We start from the raw sequence: 19923 nt of genomic DNA on the forward strand, positions 1-19923 counted from the left end.
TAGGTAGGAGCAGCGTTATGTAGAGATTTTTAAGCAGCACCAGAATTTTAAATTAAGCCCTAAGTCTTAAGGGAAGTCAGTGTAAGGACTGAAAAAGGGGTGAGGCATGGGAGGTCAGGCAGACAGGAAGATGAACCTCACCGCTGGATTCATTATAGACTATAATAGGACAAGCTAGGAACGTGTAAGTCCACTGAGAAGCGGATTGCAGTAGTCAAGGCAAGAAATTATAGTGGCATGAACCAGCACCTTAGCCATATCCAGTGGCAAATGAAAGTTATTCTTTTGAGATCGAAGCAGCTTTGAAGATTTGACTGAACATGAGGGGTGAAGGAGAGGTTGGAGTCAAAGAGAACACCTAGGTAGTGAGTATGCAAAGGAAGAGTTGATGACAGTGCCATTGACTCGGAGGGAGACAGACACAGACGTAGCAACACTTGAGGGAGGAAAGATGAGAAGTTCTGTTTTGTACTGGTTAAATTTAGAGAAGTGATCAGTTATCCAGTTAGAAATAGCAGAGAGGAAGTCAGAAACATGAATCAAGAGGGATGGCAAGAGATCAGAAGAGGACAGAAAGATGTGTGTTATATGTGTAAAAGAGCTGATAAATTTACCAAGGGAGGTAGTATAGATCAAGATCAACAGGGGACCAACAGAGAAGAGGAAGAGCCAGAAAAAGAAACACTGAAAGAGTGCTGGGACAGGTAGTAGGAGAACCAAAAAAGAGCAGAGTTTTGTAAATCGAGATTATGGAGGATGAGAAACAGTTGCTGATGATCAACAGTGTTGAAAGCAGTAGAAAGATCAAGGAGAATATTTGACCAATGGATTTAGCAGCAATTAAATCATTAGAAACATTGGTCAAGGCTGAAGCAGGATGAGCAGAGAACTGGATTCAAGTAAGTCTGTCAATCGTACACAACTCTCTTAAACAAGCAAGTCTAACTCAAAGGCTAACACAGGCCAAATAAACAAGGTTTAAGTTTATGTTGGCCGCAAAAAAAAATAAAAAAATTCAGTTTTCATATTTAGAAAAGTACAGTACAGTATAAAAAGTACAGTATAAAAATGTTGCCTAACTGACTTTCTCACGCTAGATGATCTCAGCCAATCCAATGCTTTCCCACAGGAAAGCATTGAGAGACTATTGTGCGGCAAAAAGCTGTGCGGCCAATCAGTATCTCCATGGGGAGCGTTCAGCGCCTCCAAGCAGACACAATCTAATGCACTGCCCCCTTCCCCCATTCTAATACACTGCCCACAAATCGAATACATTCCCCACAAATCCAATACATTGCCCCCACTCCCTTCACTCTAATACACTGCCCCCACCCAATACACTTCCCCTTAATCTAATACATTGTCCACTCCCTCCCCCAATTTTAATACACCTCCCACTCCCTCACCCAATTTTAATACACTGCCCACTCCCTCCCTCAAATTAATACATTATCCCCCCTCCCCAATTTAGCACACTAAACAGGAAGGTCCCCTAAGCACTTCTTCCACTACCTTAAGATGAGCCATCTGTCCTTCAGTTCCAGCCCTGCTCTTCTCTACTCAAGCAGGCCAGACACTCCTCTGGCACTGAGAGCAGGAGGGAAGGGGGAGTTGCGATCGGCTGTGGGAGGGAAGACAAGAATCAGACAGAAAATATCTTTCCTGTCTTGCAGCTGGTCGTAGTCACAACACAAAGTGGCTCCAGAGCATGTGGGCCGCAAGTTTGACATGTTTGCTCTTGAGGATCTTAGAGGTAAATGGTAGCAGCGAGATAGGGCGGTAGTTGGATGGAGAGTTATAGTCATAGTTGGGCTTTTTTAATAACTGGGTGATGGTTGCATGCTTGAAAGGTGATAGAAATATGCCACAGTGGCCCTCCAACTGATTGACTACAAGATCAGGCTGAAGGAAAAACAATGCCCACCATGGAGACTAAGACTGGAAGCAAAGATAAAAACAGCACATAAGAAAGTTTGTAAACTGGAACTTCAAAGAGGTGGAAAGATAATAGCAGCACAGGGATAGCAATCAGCACCAGATCAATAGAAGTGGGTGTCCACCACTCCAGACAGAACCCAAGGTGTAGACTCTGCAAAGAAGCCTCTAAGACAATCCAGCACACAGTAGCCAGGTGCAAGATGTAAGCAGGGACACCATATATTGAAAGGCACAACCAAGTTGCTGGGATTGTGTACCGAAATATCTGCACAGTATATGGACTGGACCTGCCCAAATCCAGATGGGAGATACCACAAAGGGTAGTTAAGAATGACAGGGTTAAATTCCCGTGAGACTTTCAGACCCAGACAGACAAGCAAGTAGTGGCCAACGCAGGTAAGTTTGACTACTTACAGTAAGGGGAGTACCAGGGAACTTTTGGTACCATAACCACAAACGTGTGCTCTAGTGTTTATGGTGCTTGTAGTGTTCATTTTAATCCTTTGGTAACAGTATGTTATATGTATGGTATGTTAAACTTCATGTACCATTGGTTAAATGCCATCCCTCTTATAAAGCAATGTAGAAACTGCTAGCGCTCTATAAAATAAATCATAAATTGTGCGTTGTAGCGCCCCACTTTGCTGATAAAGAGAATACTTCTTGCCAGGCAACAGAAAAGTAAGCGCTATGAGTAATACAATACTGAAATATAAGCGCTGTTGAGTTAATATAGTTCCTTCAACAAGTTAAATTACATCTTGATAAAGTTATTTACAACTAAGATTTAAAGGCAGAAACCACACAATTAAACCCATTTGATTATAATGGTATGATGATCATTTGACCAATTCAATGATAATATCACTGATTCATATTTGTCATATTTTAACAAAATTCATACAACACTTATTTTAAAGGAACACTTAAAACGCCTTAACCACTACAGCTTACACAATGAAAGAAGAGTTGTATAGTAGAAATGAAACACGTCTGGTCTCCTCTTAGTTTTATTTTGAGTGCCCCAATCTTAGTTTGGTTTGATGTAGGGATCTCCTATTTTTACGTGCTTTTCGACATTTACTGCCTTGTGTATCCAATTTTGTGTAATAAAGAGCTTAGAAAGAACTTGTTCCTGTTGATCTCGTTTATTTTATTTTGGGAATTTTGTTTGTATGAATTAAATGGTGGAGAGTTGGAAGCTCTCTGTCTGACATAAGCCAGGTCATGGAAAATTTTGCTTAGGGATTTCTAGCACTCTGTTGTAGTGGATGCAGGGAGCAGTGCCCGACTAACTAACTTCTCAAAATTAATCAATATACAAATCTCATTGAATTTCATTAAACTTTGAAAAATGAGAGGTGAACATTTGAAGGCAGATGTGCTTTAAAGTCAAAATCCCTACACTGGAAAAAATCATCTCTAACTTAGTTTGGATACTTCTCACTTTAGTAGTGAGTGTGTAAGGAAAATAAACGTTTTTGTTTCATTATGAAGTCAAGCCACAGTCTTTACTCTAACATGGCCTCAACATAAGCAGTTTCATTCAGGAAAGCTCTGACCTAAAAACGTATATTTGAATTTCACTTAGAATTACTGACAATTCTAACTTCTGTGCAGTGTTCATTTTGGCAGCAAATTTCAATTTAGTTTTAGTCATAGTTTTTTGACTAAATAGCCATTTAAGTTTTCGTCGTACTTTAGTCATCTGAATTGTTTTATTTTTAGTCTAGTTTTAGTCGACTAAAATTTGACTAAAACTGTTAGTCGACAAAATTAACACTGCTTTTGTGAATAACCCTGAAAATGTTACACATGGTAGAACGTTTATCGAGCCCCTTCTAAACAGACAAATAAGAAAATTGTGGCATCCTGTGCTGCAAATTGATTTCCTATCCCTTTAAGGTCTGGCAGCCAGAAGATACCAAACAACAACTGTCCCTGCTGACCTTAAACATGCCACTGTAGTACATAGCCTGAAAAAAACATCTCTTGACCCATCCTCCCCCTCTAACTATCGTCCCATATCCCTGCTCCCTTTTTCCTCAAAGCTTTTGGAAAGACTTGTCTTTACCCATGTGTCCCGCTTCCTCAATTCCAACTCTCTCCTTGACCCTCTTCAGTCTGGCTTCCGCCCTCTCCACTCTACTGAGACAGCTCTTATCAAAGTTACTAATGACATAATCACAGCTAAATCCAAAGGTCACAACTCCATATTAATTCTGCTGCCTTTGACACAGTTGATCATGCTCTCCTCCTTCAAACTCTTCAATCACTCGGTCTCTGTGACTCTGTCCTCTCATGGTTTTCCTCTTATCTCTCCCAACGCTCATTCAGTGTCTCCTTTTCCAAGGATACCTCCTCCTCTCGTCCTGTATCAGTTGGAGTTCCCCAAGGCTCTGTCCTTGGCCCCCTTCTATTTTCTCTTCATATTGCCTCTCTTGGCAAACTTATAGCCTCTTTTGGATTCCACTACCACCTGTACGCTGATGACACCCAAATATATCTCTCTTCCCCGAACCTCTCCCCTGCCGTCCTGCAAAGTGTCACTGCTTGCCTTTCTTCCATCTCTGACTGGATGTCCTCACGCTTTCTGAAACTCAATCTCTCTAAAACTGAACTCCTTGTCTTTCCTCCTCCTAATACTGATCCTCCTCTCTCGCTCTCCCTTCAAGTCAGTGATATCCACATAAGTCCATCCTTGCAAGCATCTTGGCATCATACTTGACTCTGCCCTCACCTTTGAGCCTTACGTCCACTTTGTTGCCAAATCCTGTAGATTCCAACTTAAAAACATAATTTCCCACATGGATTATTGTAACCCTCTCCTGATTGGTCTCCGCAAAAGCTGTATTGCCCGCTACAGTCTGTAATGAATGCTGCTACCAGACTGATTTTCCTCTCTAGTCGGTCCTCTCACACATAACCCCTCTGTCAGTCCTTACATTGGCTTCCTGTATCCTATGGGAGTCAATTCAAAGTACTAACCCATACCTATAAAACACTGAACAATTCTAGCCCCTCCTATATCTCTTCACAGATCCATAGGTAAGCCCCTCCTCGATCCCTCTGCTCTGCACATGACCACCTCCTGACCGCTGATCACACCCGTACGGGCAACTCGTGCTTGCAGGACTTCTCGCGGGCGGCTCCCTTCCTATGGAATAGCCTGCCTACCCCCATCAGACTCTCCCCTAGTCTTCAATCCTTTAAGAAGTGCCTTAAAACCCATCTCTTTAGGAAAGCTTATGGCCTCCCAGAATAACCTCTACCTTACATACCTGTCTCTTGCTCTCTCCTATAGGGCAGCGCTTTACTCTCTTCTCCAGTTCTGCTTCACTCCCACCTTAATTGATTGATATTTCCTGTCCTAATGTGTCTTATACCCCACCTCCTATAGACTGTAAGCTCGTTTGAGCAGGGTCCTCTACAACCTATTGTTCCTGTAAGTTTTCTTGTAATTGTCCTATTTATAGTTACATCCCCCCTCTCATAATATTGTAAAGCACTATGGAATCTGTTGGCGCTATATAAATGGCAATAATAATAATTATAATAATAATAACCACACTGTCACTAGGAAAGTTCTGCTTAAACTCATCATACATTTTTCCAAAACCTACAAAATGAGCTGTAGTGATATAAAATTAGTTAATAGCTTATATGGAAACATGGCTGAGTTTGATTATTTTCCATTTGGCTATGTTGGTAAATTTTCCAACAAAGTTGTGACATTATCATGACTGACTCTCCTTGAAATACATTACAAGCAAACAATATATATTTTTCATTCTGTAACAAACCCAATCAATTTGATAAATCATACCCGACAATCTCTTCACGAAGCAGATAGTGAAAGGTCTGTATGTCTTTATACTTATTAACCCACCAAAAAATTCTCAGTAATACGTTGTATCATTCTCGCTCTGTACAAGGTGCATTATGACATGAACTAAGGCACGCACATTAATGCATGATTTATTGTGCTATGATAGATGCTGCTGTTACATCTAATCTTCGATGATGAATCATTATTGTTATTGCTTTGTTTAATGGACAGCATTTGTTTTTGTCTGTTTTAAATTACAGAAGGAAGGCAAAAATAAAGGACGACAGCAACATAAAGGTTCTATAAAGGACAAACGGAGTGTCTTACCCATATTTGCAACTTGATCCTTTTTTCATTTTTGAAGACAGTTTTAACCTTGAAATCTATCCCAACCGTGCTTACAAATGCAGATGTAAAGGAGTCATCGGCATATCGAAACAAGAAGGACGTCTTTCCAACACTGCTGTTGCCAATGATAAGCAACTTGAACATGTAATCAAAGTTCTGATCGGAAGTATCTTTCTGTCCATATCGAGAGTCTTGTACAGAAGCCATCTACATTAGAGACAAGAAGGACAGAATAAATTAATATTTAAACATGTAGTGTTGTTTAACTATATAGCATATTCATTACCGATCACTTATAAAAAACAAAAAGCAAAAACAGGGGATCATGATATTGTGGAAAGTGGTATGTATAATCGTGAACAAATGTTGGCACGTGTAATAAGGATGAAATATCCAATGGTGTGGACGAAATATCCATCGGTGTGGACTGGTGCTCAAAGACAAGAAAACGTATATTATATATATATATTTCATTTTAACATCTGTTGCAACATTATTTTAATTTCAGAAAAAAGAAAGTATTCGTGATTGTGCAGTACAAGACTTAAATGGATTACTTTAAGGATATGTGGTAGGTAAGATAGTAAAATATCCATATTATCAACACAGTTTCCCAGACCACTAGTGCAGTGTGAAAACCTAGCGTTGTTAGGCTATATAGTTATATATAGTGATTACAGTTGCCTTGGCAAAATTCGTCATCTGTAAACCAAGGAAAATTGCTTGCTGAGGTTGCTCCGTTTTCTCCACAAACAACTCACTGCTTTCCCCTCCTTGGCATTGCCCTGAACCGCTGTGACACGTCATATGAAAGAAATGGGGGACAGAATGGGATTTAATCAACAATTTAACTTTTTTAGGTTTTGAGTTACTGGATCAATAAATAAATATGAACCTATTGACCTAAGGAGAATGGGACAAATCCTCTCTCTCCTTAATTTTTAATCTACCATGTCTTTATAGTTTGTGTAACTATAACAATATCAACGTAATACATCAGGAAAATGGAGTTCTTTGCTAGTTTCCAAATACATCTTGACGCATAGATACCATTATTGCCCAACTTAACAATACTCATTTTATTGAGCTTGGATGAACGTTGTACCTGGAAACAAATGTATGACTCTGAGATAATACAGCTGAAGGCCTATTTACCAAGCAATCTCACTGACTATATATTGAATAACAGAAATTATTGACTTTTTAGAAAATCTATTAAAAAAAATAAGTAATAAAGCATAACTTGTACTGAAATCATGTTGTAAAGATAACTATAAAACTATTGAAATTCAGGTCAATACAACACAGGTCAAACACAAACAAATTATTTACCCTTTATGTGACAAATATAATAGGATCTGATGAACACCTTATAAGGGTAAAAAAAAAACAAATGATAGCGAAGCTCAAAATAAACCATAACAATGTTAGTAGAGATATTAAAAAATATATATTTTGTTATGTTTATTATAAACAAATAAATTCTTAAAACATTTTTTTGTTGGTCTGGTGTCCTTAGGTGCTTTTTACTATTAGGTGTTTGTGAGAAGTTCTCAATATCTTTTTAATCTATTATTTAATAAACTGTATAGAAGTCCACAAGAATCAATATTGGTAATAAAATATATCAGTAGACTTATGTTAAGTTTGGATTTCAGATTTCTTACTGTGAGCGGTTTCCTGTATTTTTGTCTCGCTTGACCTCTATCTGTCAAAAGTGTCTTAATTATGACATGCAATACACTGAGCACCCAGGCCATAAATCTTTGTGCTTAAATGTCAGCTAGGCTATCAATAAGACAAATACAGATATTATTTTCCAAGTACATAAAATACTCACAATCCTTCAGGATTCCTTTTTTTCAAACATTGTAAGAATTTCCACTGAAATTGTTTTATAAAGAAAGATGATCTACAGTGTGTGTGTGTAAAGCTTGCTAGTGGGTGAACAACCTATGAATGCCACATCATTATTTTCTAAGCATTCAAGAATGATGTTATCAGCTATGAAGAAAGGTTAACAAATTTAAACCTATTTAGTTTAGAAAAACGTCGCCTGAGAGGGGATATGATAACATTATACAAATATATTCGGGGCCAATACAAACCATTGTGTGGAAATCTATTCACAAACCGGACTTTACTTAGGACACGAGGCCATGTGTTTAGACTGGAAGAAAGAAGATTTCGTCTAAGGCAAAGGAAAGGTTTTTTTTTACTGTAAGATCAGGATGTGGAATTCTCTGCCTGAAGAAGTGGTTTTATCAGAGTCCATACAGATGTTCAAACAGCTACTAGATGCATACTTGCAAAAACAGAATATTCAAGGATATAATCTTTCAATGTAGGGTAATAACTGCTTGATCCAAGGATAAATCTGACGGCCATTTTGGGGTCAAGAAGGAATTTTTTTCCTAGCTTGTTGCAAAATTGTGCTTCAAACTATGTTTGTTTTGCCTTCATTTGGATTAACAGCAAAAAACAAATGTGAGGAAGGCTGAACTTGATGGACGCAAGTCTCTTTTCAGCTATGTAACTATGTAACTAAGTTTAATGTCAGGTCCATGTTCTCATGTATAGAGGGCATCTCACATAGAATGCAAAGTTGTAGTCAAATAAATAGGAAGGTCAGTTGGTTAAGTGACCCTTAGCAGCAAATCTTAAAACATATAATTCGATGTTATCCAGAGTTCATCTTTGTATTTTCTCTAAAAGTCTACTTTTCCATTGTCTTTCTTCCATTATCTTCTCCTCTCCCCTAGTCTGTTTGTTCCTTCCTGTAAACGTGTCAGCCCATCACCCCGTTTTTTCCCCATGGACTCACCCCTTCTCATTCTGCGTCTTCATTTTCTTCATTTCTCAATTTTCTTCATCTATTCTTCCATCTTTTGATTGTCCCACAGTCTACCCACTCACTGCAAATCTCTGATTCTCGTTTGCTAGTAGTCTAATGTTATCACCTCTTACAAATATTTTATCAATCTCTCTCTCCAAGTCCTCCCTGTTTATTCTTTGTTGATAAAAAAAAAGGTTTTGTGTTCTTGTGCTTCTTAATGAAAATAGACTATTATAACCGGAGAGTAATGGTCCTTAAAATCATTAGGATGTAACCGTGGCACAGAAGTAACTAATCAATCACATTGAGCACTGTCACATGTGACTGTGAAAGCCTAGCCGAGACATCACTGATGTCACTTTGGACTAAATCGCAGGAAAATCCATGTGTCTGAAAATACTCTAATCGTGTTTATGTGCATGTTCACCTGTGCTCTTTCCATTCCTTAAAATTAATAGTATCACTAAAAAAAGCTTGAAATTGTAAAACAATAACAGAGAAAAGTTAAAAGGGATATGACAGGACAAGTAGCTTTCAGGTTGACATTGGGATTTGGGAGCAATGTTATATAAAACTTGATGATGATCCCTGACATCATGTCAGGGTACCTGTGTAATCCTAGTGTTAATCCTGTAGATTTTGCAATGCTGTACTTCATTCCAGTGTCCAACGTAAGGCAATCCTTCCCAGGCCAGGCTTATGCCGTGAGTCAATCCGATGTCAATATTGATGCAAGGAGCTATTTCTCTAGGAAAAGTGTCATTGTGTGTCCTTTCAGCATCAAGAGTGATGCAGACCCCTATGTCCACACTCAATTTATAACCAATAATGAAGTGTCATTCTGGCAACGCAGCTCATTGACATTTTGGTGTCATCATAATGATATCACACACTAGGGCTATATAATCTCACTCCACCAGGAGGCCTGTGCCCTCTCATGGTCTCCAAAAGCTAGAGAAGGTGCTCATACCCAGTTTATTCTTTTTTGGAATTTTGACCATGGCTTGTTTACTTACCTGATCTCTCTAATCCTGACTTTGGTTGTCACACCATCTTGTTCTATAGTCCCTGACCTCAGCCTCATTAGACCATCTCCGCACTTGTTTATATCATTAAGCTTGATCACCTCTAAGGACTGGTATTATGTTCTATTCTCTAAGCTTTCCTATGTTTGCATGTTGGGGCGCTCTACTATTTCTAAAATATCATAGATAAAGGCTGGGCCAAACAGAAATCAGGACCGGATCATAACTGTATATAATGGAATCATATAAACATTTGCTGAGCACTAAGCAAAGGTCCATTACATTTATAAACGGGGAATGGCACTAAAATGGCATCTTGATGGTACACATGAAATTATGCACAAAATACCAGATTTAATAGAAGGGATCAGTGTGTCTCTGTGCACGTTAAAATAAAAATTAAAAAAGCAGCCTGGGGATCAACCTGGGGAGGTGAAAGCAGACATAATGTGCTCAGTGGCATTTTATCAACCTGTGTGAACTATTACACAAGGAGCAGAGATACAGGCAAGATGGACGACCTAGTGTTTATGCATAATTAATGTATTTTTATCCATCCTTTATTTGATTATTTTTTATGTCACTATCCCATCTTCATTTTCTTTACCCAGAGCCTTTTTCCTATTCATCTTCTTATCGACTCTGCAGACATGTTTGCCCTTTTCAATCATGACGTCTTTCCACCCTACTTTATAACCAGCAGTTTTCTCCTTAAAATACTTTCTCCACTCACATGCTGTGTTTGTCTACATTGGTTAATAGACAACAGAACTATTAAAATACTAAAAAGACAGTTATAAACTGCATACTTACAACTAATAGATGGATATAAATTAATTCATTCTAATATTACAAATAAACAAACGTACATTTACAAAAGATAGGATACGAATGGTCCAGAAATGCAGGGGATAAGACAGCAGGATACTGCTTTAAAATTAAAAATTTGTGTCCTTAATAATTGGAGGTTTAGCTTACAGTTTCACATAAGATAGAGTTAAAATGTGATGTATTTCTACATGCACAATATTGTGCATTTCTGACATCTAAATGGTTAATGGTTCATTCTTGTTCAGCTGGAACCAAGTGAACTAGAATCTGGGTATGTTGTGATGGATGTTATGGAAAATGACGCATGAGTTGAACACTTAAGGTTTCAGGGCATGTTCAAATGTGTGGTTTATGAGTCTCCAAGGGGAATTTTCTTACTTAGTAAATGTCTGTTGCGAGTATACCAGATTGCTCTGGATTTGCTTATTATTTATTCCTCATTTAATTTTATGTTCACTATTTTGAAGTGAAATACAGTATGTACTCTTGTTCACATACAACATTTTAAGGAATGAATGGTACATCTTTGCTTTAGGTATTTTAACATTGTCCAAAACAGTTACTTATTTACTAGTTTAGCCATAGGTTTAGTAGCTATTGCTCAACAGCTGCAGTAACGTACACCACCCCATGCCCTCACCCATGGGCATTAGGTGGGGGTTCTTTTAGGTCCCCTTAGCCCCCACTTTGGTTGGTGGGTGTCAGCTCTAATAATGCTAACGGGGGGAGGGAGGAGGTTAGTATTCTACCTACCCTCCTCACTCTTATATTCCATACTTACCATTAGATGCCATCTTTCATCTGCCACAACTTTGAAACTAAAAAATAAAAATCAGATCACAATAAAAGATAAAAAATTAAAAAGAACAAGGTGTGTTTGGCTTTGTATGAGCCTCCAAACTGGGGGAACTCCTATATCGACTTTCTCATGCTACGCAAGCTCAGTCAGAGAGCTCTGATTGGTTGGCTTGGCTAATGGGGACATGGGGGAGGTATAAAAGCAACCTTGTTGTCCCCCATAGGCTTATTTATTTTTGTAACTATTTTAAGTAAAGGCTGGCTAGCAAGTGGTGTCCAGCAACCACATGATAACCTGTGAGCCACAGATTGTCTGGTTCAGCCAGATTTTACAATTTAATTTTGGCTAAACCAAGCTAGCAAATTGCTGAAAATCAGAGGCCGTGAATAAAATTTTCAATTTGGAACATTTTGTCTGGAAGAATAGAAACATATTTTATATTAATTCATATTACAATGGACACTATGAATTTAGATTATATATTATATTTTTAAGTCATGAGAGACCCGTCTCATTATTTGGAATGATCTACTTTTATCATACTTTATAGTGTATTATTTATTTATTATTGCTATTTATAAAGCGCACACAGATTCCGCAGCGCTATACAATTAGTTGAGAAACGTACAATATACACATACAAATACAAGGGGTAAGAGAGCCCTGCCCGTAAGCTGATATCTAGCCATTGGAGCTCTTTTATACAAAGTGCTTGGCTAGATGGCCCGTGAGCTTACAATCTAAAGGAAACCATGGGGATTTGAGACAAGAGGTAGCAGGGGAAGTTCGGAGGTGATGGCTGAAAGAGTTAACAGAGAGAAGCTATTGGTAAGATGTTAGGGGAATGAAGAGGTAATTGGGTGAGAATCTCAAGCAGCTGGGGGAGCATGCTATATCTTTAAGGGGAGCCTGGGTGGGCGGGAGGAGGGGAGGAGGGGAGGAGGGGAGGGTGGGGTGGGTGGGAAGTGGGGAGAAAAAATGCAGTCTTCACTGAGTTGATTGTGAAGTAAGGCCTGAGGAATAGGGATGGAACAGTCATATGAAGGTATAGTGTAAAAAAGAAATATATATATATATTATGCATACTATATATAGTGCTAGTTGTTCATGTTGTTATCATATATATAAATATATATGACAGACAGAAAGGCAGAGAGACAAACAGACAGATTGATATGATAGACAGACACAGAGAGACGGAGAGATAGATAGATACATAGATACATAGATAGATCACTGGCACTTTAATGGTAGGTTTGTTTTGATTAGAGGTTAATGGCATTACATAACAGAATTTGATGTGTATAACACAATGGCCATTATAATCAGAACACTCTAAATGGAATTTGATATGGTGTATTTCATTTTGTAATGCACACTGGCCAATATTTTTTTATGTCAGTCTCCTACTACAGACTTTGTAAGAAGCATTGCTTAGTATAAAGTTGACCTACTCATCGTTGCACTTCCATGTTTCTATTAACATACTATATGACGCTAGACATCTAATTAGGGATATAGAACCTCTGATACGCCGCAGGTGGTGGACTATAACACGCATCATGCTCACCAGAAATTGTGTCTGTAGCAGTATACCAGACACCAACACAACAAACATCTGGGGCAAGTGTGAGAGGTAATAACAACTCAAGAGTCTAAAACAGAATGATCAATCTACTTTAAATTCCCAAACAGATCTGGGGATTTGTTATATACAAGCACATACCAAGAAGATCTGCATTAACGACCAAAGTCAATTCTATTTAAGATAACCAAAGGTTAAAGAGTATGTCAATATCATAGTTCCTGGTGATATGCCCGATGATGGGAGCAGGTGTTCAAATAATATTATTGTTTCACAAGCAGTTAATTCAACAAACTAAAAAAATGAATTGACAGTGCCTTAACCCCATGTTGTCAGTGCAAATCCTGGATTCAAGGTCCTCATACCAAAATTTAAAATTAGATCGCTGCACAGGTAGCATGACCAGCAGATCCAATAACCTTTTTGTAAAATATGCCCTATTTTGCAATTGTCAGAGACACCGGCATAAATTCAGTTCCAACAGTTTCCAACTTGTCTTTCAACCACTATATGCGGACGTTCTCAATACCCTCTTTCACATGCTCACATCATCTTTGCACGGTTGAAGTCAAAATCCAGAGATGTCTGAGCATCACTGCTGCTGAGATTAAAAACCCTTACTAAAGACCCTTATCATTGAGTTGAGTATCCTGAAGTATTTGCCATGGTTTTATCTGGCATACTCACAGTTGTTCCCTCTTGTTTTAATGTCCAATGTCCTGCTATGTTTACATTGCAGGGTTAATCCAGCCTCTAGTGGTTGTCTTCCGGACAGGCACTAGAGGCGCATCTGCGACGCTGGAGGCATATTATGCCTCCATTACGCAGAGCATCCATAGGAAAGCATTGAGAAAGGCTTTCCTATGGACACTTTGAATGTGCGTGTGGCACTGCCGCGCATGCGCATTCGGCTCCGCAGACATCAGACGGGGGAGCTGACGTTGGGGGGGGAGGAGAGGTCACCAGCGCCAAGGGAGCCTGGCGCTGGAATAAGGTAAGCTGCTGAAGGGGTTTCAACCCCTTCAGCGCCACGGGAGGGGGACCCTGAGGGTAGGGGCACCCTCAGGGCACTATAGTGTCAGGAAAACCGCTTTGTTTTCTTGACACTATAGTGATCCTTTAAAGTAACTAAATTAAATATTCTACATATAAATCCTTATTTCTACCACCTTCTGTGACTTACACAATCTTTTTTTTTAAGAGTAGAAATATTCTATGTCTTCCAAATGTGGAACTTTAGACCTCCACACATTGGGCTTGAACTTCTTACTTTCATTCTGTCACCAAGTCACTCATTTTCCAATGGTTACTAGAATATTGTGCCCAACCCCTCACTCATCTTGAGCCATGTTATCTTTTTTACAGTTTTCATATTTGTAATATATTGCTAGCTTGACTCTAATTTGGGAATAATCAGTTATATATTTGGTAAAGATTGGGATAAAAAAATATACTAAAAACAGATACAGCACACACTGTTTGTACGAGTGGACAAAGCAATGCACTTGATGCCCCCTGTTTCTTGACAGCAATTTTAATGCCTACTTATTGACTCCAGGCTAATCAAAGTTTTAAGTATGTGCTATTTATGAAACCTACAGAGCTCTACAAGGCACGGATTTGGTTCATGACACCTTTCCTAGTGTTGATAACCATTTCCTGAATTAGTAACAGAGATCTCCCATTGGGCACAATTGCCTTGGATGTAAAGAAAAAATGTGATCATGCCTACATTCTCACCATAATTACATCGGAAAGATACCTGCTGTCAGGGTGTCACTATTGTGTTATATTAAAGCGCATAAATTATCAATATTGCAGTATTTTGTCAGTTTTACAATAATTAGTAAAAATGATAACCACAATGCTATTTATTTATTTAAATTTTTTTTAAATCTGACATTATTGTCTTTGAATTTATAATACAAACCTGTCTCCTTTAATCAGGGATAGACTATGTGTCAGATAGATTGTTTATTCACGTTAAAATAATGAAGCAATTGGATGTTTGCTATCAGGGGAAAAACGGTTGAACTTTCCATAGCAACAACAACCATCCATCAAAAGCAATTGTCTGTAATATTTTTGAAATACCTAAACTTTAGTAAGAACCTACATCAGCCATGCTGTAAACGTGGTTACTGACTTTTTTAATTGGCGTGTAAATTTGCTTACTGTGGTTTGTGTGCATGAATGCTGTTTGTGAGGTTGCATATGTAGGGTAGAGTGATTGTAGTGTTCTGTGTGTATATGTGTGGGAGGAGACTGCTTATGTGGTTCTGTGAATGTGGGAATTCTGGCTTTGGGTTACATGCATGGGGTTTTATGAGGGGAATCTGCTTGAGGGATTGTGTGAGAAGGAAGGCTCCATATAGGGCTGTATGTCTGTGAATGGGACTGTTTGCAGTGCATTGTGTGGAGAGGATTTTTAGTGGTGTAGTAAGTGTAAAGGGGCTGAAATGCATCTGGGGTGTATGGTATGTGGCGGAATAGGGGCTGTAGCGTGTTTTGTGAGAAGGGACTGGCGTGTATGTTTGGGTGCAAATATGAGTTGTAGTGTATGTTGGCATAGGGGACGTAGCCTATGTGGGGATCGGGGATAGTGTTTGTGGGAATAGGAGAAGTTATGTGCGGCGGGACTGAAGTGTCTGGCGAGACAGTGGCTGTGTGTATGTGGAGGGTATAAGAGCTGTCTTAAATCTGAAGTTCACTTTAATTTCTCCGTTTAATAAATAAACCTGTCTATCTGCTCTTTTGTATATCTATCTAATTCAGCTAATCTGTCTGTCTACTTATTAATCTATCTATCTATCATCCTCATCTAGCTATTGAAAAAAGACAAAAGAGAATAAGAGTGTGAGATAAGGCTTGATTCAATTAAAATCAAGCACAGAGGAAGTGGGAGGGGTTTAATGAACTTCATACATTTTAGAAATAGGCAAAGTGCAAATGGAACACCATGGTGCTTTTATTTATCCATGCCCAATGTCCCTTACAGCACTGAAAACAGCATTGGAAATCTAGCTAAAGACGTACATAATATAAAGAGGGATATATTGATTGAGGATCATTATTAAACTATATGATTACAGTGTATTGATGAGAAATATTGTGAAAGAGAGGTGTCAACGCATTTGGTATTATATTATATAATACCGTCTTCACATGAATGCCCATGACGATTTTCAAGAGACTTTATAATTTTAGTCTATTTACTAATAAGTGAAAAAGAAAATCAGAGTTATCTTACAACCATGTTAAAAAATCAACTATAGGCTCAAATAGCTCACTTGAAAGATGTTATTAATTATGAAGAGTCTCATTGAGTTAATGCCATGTACAGGTGTGTCAATGCTACTGTGACACTGTCCAACGCATTCGCATATCTTTTTCTTTTTTCGCTTAAAGGATTGATACCTGGGCAAAAATATAAAAGTGGCATTGGATTACCATCAAGACAATGTCACTGATTGGCAATAGCTAAATGAGCATTCTTTTTAAACTCAAACTCATTATAAAGTCAGAAAAGCCATTGCCAATGCTCTGTGTGTCTATAAAAAATGTTTAATCATAGAGGAATTCTTTTTATTTGAAAACCTAGCATTTGAACTACAGCAGAACTGTGAAACAAATGATCAGCACGCGTCAATGTGTGTCACACTCACTTCACACCACATGTCTCATGCGATATAACTATACTGTATGTGTTTAGTAGGCTATTTTTAGATAGTCTCCCGGTGGCTGTAATGCAGTAAAAAGAATATTTGCCCTATCTAGAAGTAGAAAAGATAACCAAGTAGAATAATAAAAAAAAACATATAAATATAAGTATTCATATAAATAATGTCATAATTAAGCAAATGCAAGCTAGTGGTTATATACTGAATAATTAATTTTAAGCTTGCCCCGTTCCAGTTTTTACAGATCAGAAAAGTGGACCATAAAGAGGCACTGTTTTGAAGGACTTTAGGCAAAATTGTGGAACCATGTCCATACAATTGTTCCTAGAAACCACTTTTACTGGAATATCTTAAAATGTATATCTATGCTTTTGGGTGAATGGGGAATCCACTTTAAAAAAAAAAAAAAAACAACACACAATGGGATAAACATATTAAATATATAAATGGTTGTAAAATTTGTCAAAATTAAAAAGCTATTCTTGAAAATGACAATTCATCTTATCAAAAGCCTATATCCTACCAGATGGGCAATGCTATAATAACAGCACACTGTTTGCTTATTAAATTCTATTGAAAATGTGCTTTCTACTCAAGAATTGTGTTTACCGGAGCCTTTCCTGATTGTATAATATTTGTACAAGACTACAAAGAAGAGGATAAGCAGAAGAATACCCTGCAGTGCTTGACTGGCTCAACTAGCTTATCTGTGAAAAACAAAAAAGAGACAATAATTTTCCATAGTATGTCTAATATCCACTGAAGTTTAAAGCTTGACTTACATATCCTATACAGGTTATAAAAGAGGACTCTAGAACGTGCCCATTGAGTGAATGAATGATAGCACAAATAAAAAACATAATTCTTTAGGGTCCATCATCGGCATCTTAAAACAGCATGTCCAAATAAAAATTGAACCAAGTATCATTCAAAATAAAAATACAAAGTCCTTGGATAGTGATAATGGTACAGAATTTACTAATATAACATTTTCATATAATTTTACGCTTGATTAAAAATTATTTTATTAATTAATGTATGCATATTACATTGTATTGGTATTTTCAATAATTAGATTGTTATTATTACCATCATTTTTATTGAGGTTGAGGACTATATAAAAATACAGCAAATAGCACATTTTTCACATCCATCTTTGGGATTTTCACACTGCACATTGAGAGTAGTTCTGGGACAAAATTCCAAGCAACGGGTTTTTATTCTTACAAAATGACAAGTGAAACCATTAATGTTATTTTATATAAACGTGTAAAACTTGCTTATATATTGCTAGTCGTTTGTTCATATTGCTGTAATGAGTTTACTGGCCATGTCATTCTCTGTATAGATGAAATGACTGTCCAAGGTGCTGAAAGGGGATTATTAGTCTAGAATGCCTGGCATTATATGGATATACAGATTGTGTGCACTGCCCAATGTACTATCCCAGAACTGCTACACGTAGAACATTATATCTGTACACTGGGAGTCTACAATATCACAAGTGAAACACAGTAATAGTCATTTTAGAGCTTGTTGTGCAGGGAACTGCTGCTGTCCAGCAGATGGAGGGTTAAAACCAAAATCCATTTAGAAATACTTTATAGCTAGTCTATATTGAGCTAAATTGGTATAATGGTATAAGACATACATTAAAACATGGGTAGTACATCAGCAATGTTTAGCAGGCTTTTGGCAACCATTTTCCTGAAACATGTTGCTAAATGACTTCAATAAATTCGTAGTGTGTTTCCAGTTAGTATGGGAGACAATGGATGGGGGTCAGGCATACTGACTGACTGTTCTAATAAGAATGTACACCGCGTTCTATGTACATTTAGCAACATTCTAACCGCACTGACTGCTCCATTCCATGGATAGAATAATATCTCCCTATCCCTAACGTGCCCTATGGAAATGGCTGGGAGTCACTGACCTGCATGGGTGCTTCGTGTCTCATGGCCTATCTCTGCCTTGCGGAAGAAGTGCTGCAGCAGCGGATAATTAACCAGTTATTAGCAATAAACCAGCTTCCCCGGGCTCCAACCTAGGCTGCCTTTCTGACCGGCTTAGACAGCAGCACTGGAGCTGTCCGCTTCTTTCATGCATTCCCCACCGGCCGCGCCTACTATGGAAATTGTAGTCCCTTTAGCCCTGCCCAGCCGCTGATATCTATGGCACAGATGCCGCATAGGGACTACACTACCCAGAATGCAACACAACATAGCTTCCATCTGACACCTTTTTTTTTTTTTTGTAATAGTGCTGCTGTTTCTTGACACCGAGAAAGTGAAGCCTGTTTTATGTATCGGTATAAACATCTAATGTCTGTACATATGGGTGTATTCAATGTGTCATTAAATGGCCTTTCGTTTATTTTTAATATCTCAGCCATTGTGTGATTGTTTCCCCTAGACGCTTGGATATCTCAGAGCCAGATATAAAGGCATAGATGGGTGATGGAGAAGGTGAATGGGTGCGCTGGTAGGACTTACCTTGCCATACAGCTCCATGTAATTCTATCCAGAACAGAGGGAATGGTGGTTATTATACAATAAATATTATGTGCAGCAGTGATGGTTGCTCGGTATTAACTGGGTCCTCAGCCTCTGGACTCTCTCTCTGCCTGTACCAGCCCAGCCAGCATCCAGAAGCACATAGAGGATGTAGACAGAGCTGCAAAAAAGATCAGGGCAGGGAGGACAAAGGCAAACAAACCTCTGTGATCAGGCACAGGAAGTGTCTTGTTACACAGCAAATACACCACAGGTTAATTACCTCTATGATTCCTCAGCAACCCAACTCTTCCACACAGCCATATGAACACATCTTACCTGGTCTAATATGTTTCAGGTAAATGCTTTTTTTTTTTTTTTTTTTTACACTTATGTTCATTGAACGTGGATTGGTTGCTGCTTATTGATCCTCTTTTCCAGACTCTCACTATAGGGCTTAGACAATCTGGGTTACACAACCCATATTACCTGTCTATTGTTGCAGGTGTGAAGCAGACTGCATTTGCCAGGGGCATGGTATGCGGACTGTTTAAATG

General features: G+C 38.3%; 1 protein-coding gene across 2 annotated transcripts in view; it reads right to left on the reverse strand.

Moving 5' to 3' along the window:
- The window catches only part of RAB3C (RAB3C, member RAS oncogene family), a 139797-nt gene extending 120340 nt beyond the window's left edge, over positions 1 to 19457 (reverse strand). The window contains exons 1-2 of one of the 2 annotated variants that reach the window (XM_063454048.1): positions 19367 to 19457; positions 6095 to 6322 (exon numbers count right to left, since the gene is read on the reverse strand). In XM_063454048.1, coding sequence (XP_063310118.1) covers positions 6095 to 6322; positions 19367 to 19384 — 246 coding nt within the window. In that variant the 5' untranslated portion in view covers positions 19385 to 19457. Of the gene's footprint in view, positions 1 to 6094; positions 6323 to 18807; positions 18981 to 19366 lie in introns of those variants that run through there. The other variant, XM_063454047.1, reaches the window with a different exon arrangement.
- Between the last annotated feature and the right edge of the window lie 466 nt (positions 19458 to 19923).

This window comes from Pelobates fuscus, chromosome 5 (assembly GCF_036172605.1).
Source record: "Pelobates fuscus isolate aPelFus1 chromosome 5, aPelFus1.pri, whole genome shotgun sequence".
NCBI lineage: Eukaryota > Metazoa > Chordata > Amphibia > Anura > Pelobatidae > Pelobates > Pelobates fuscus.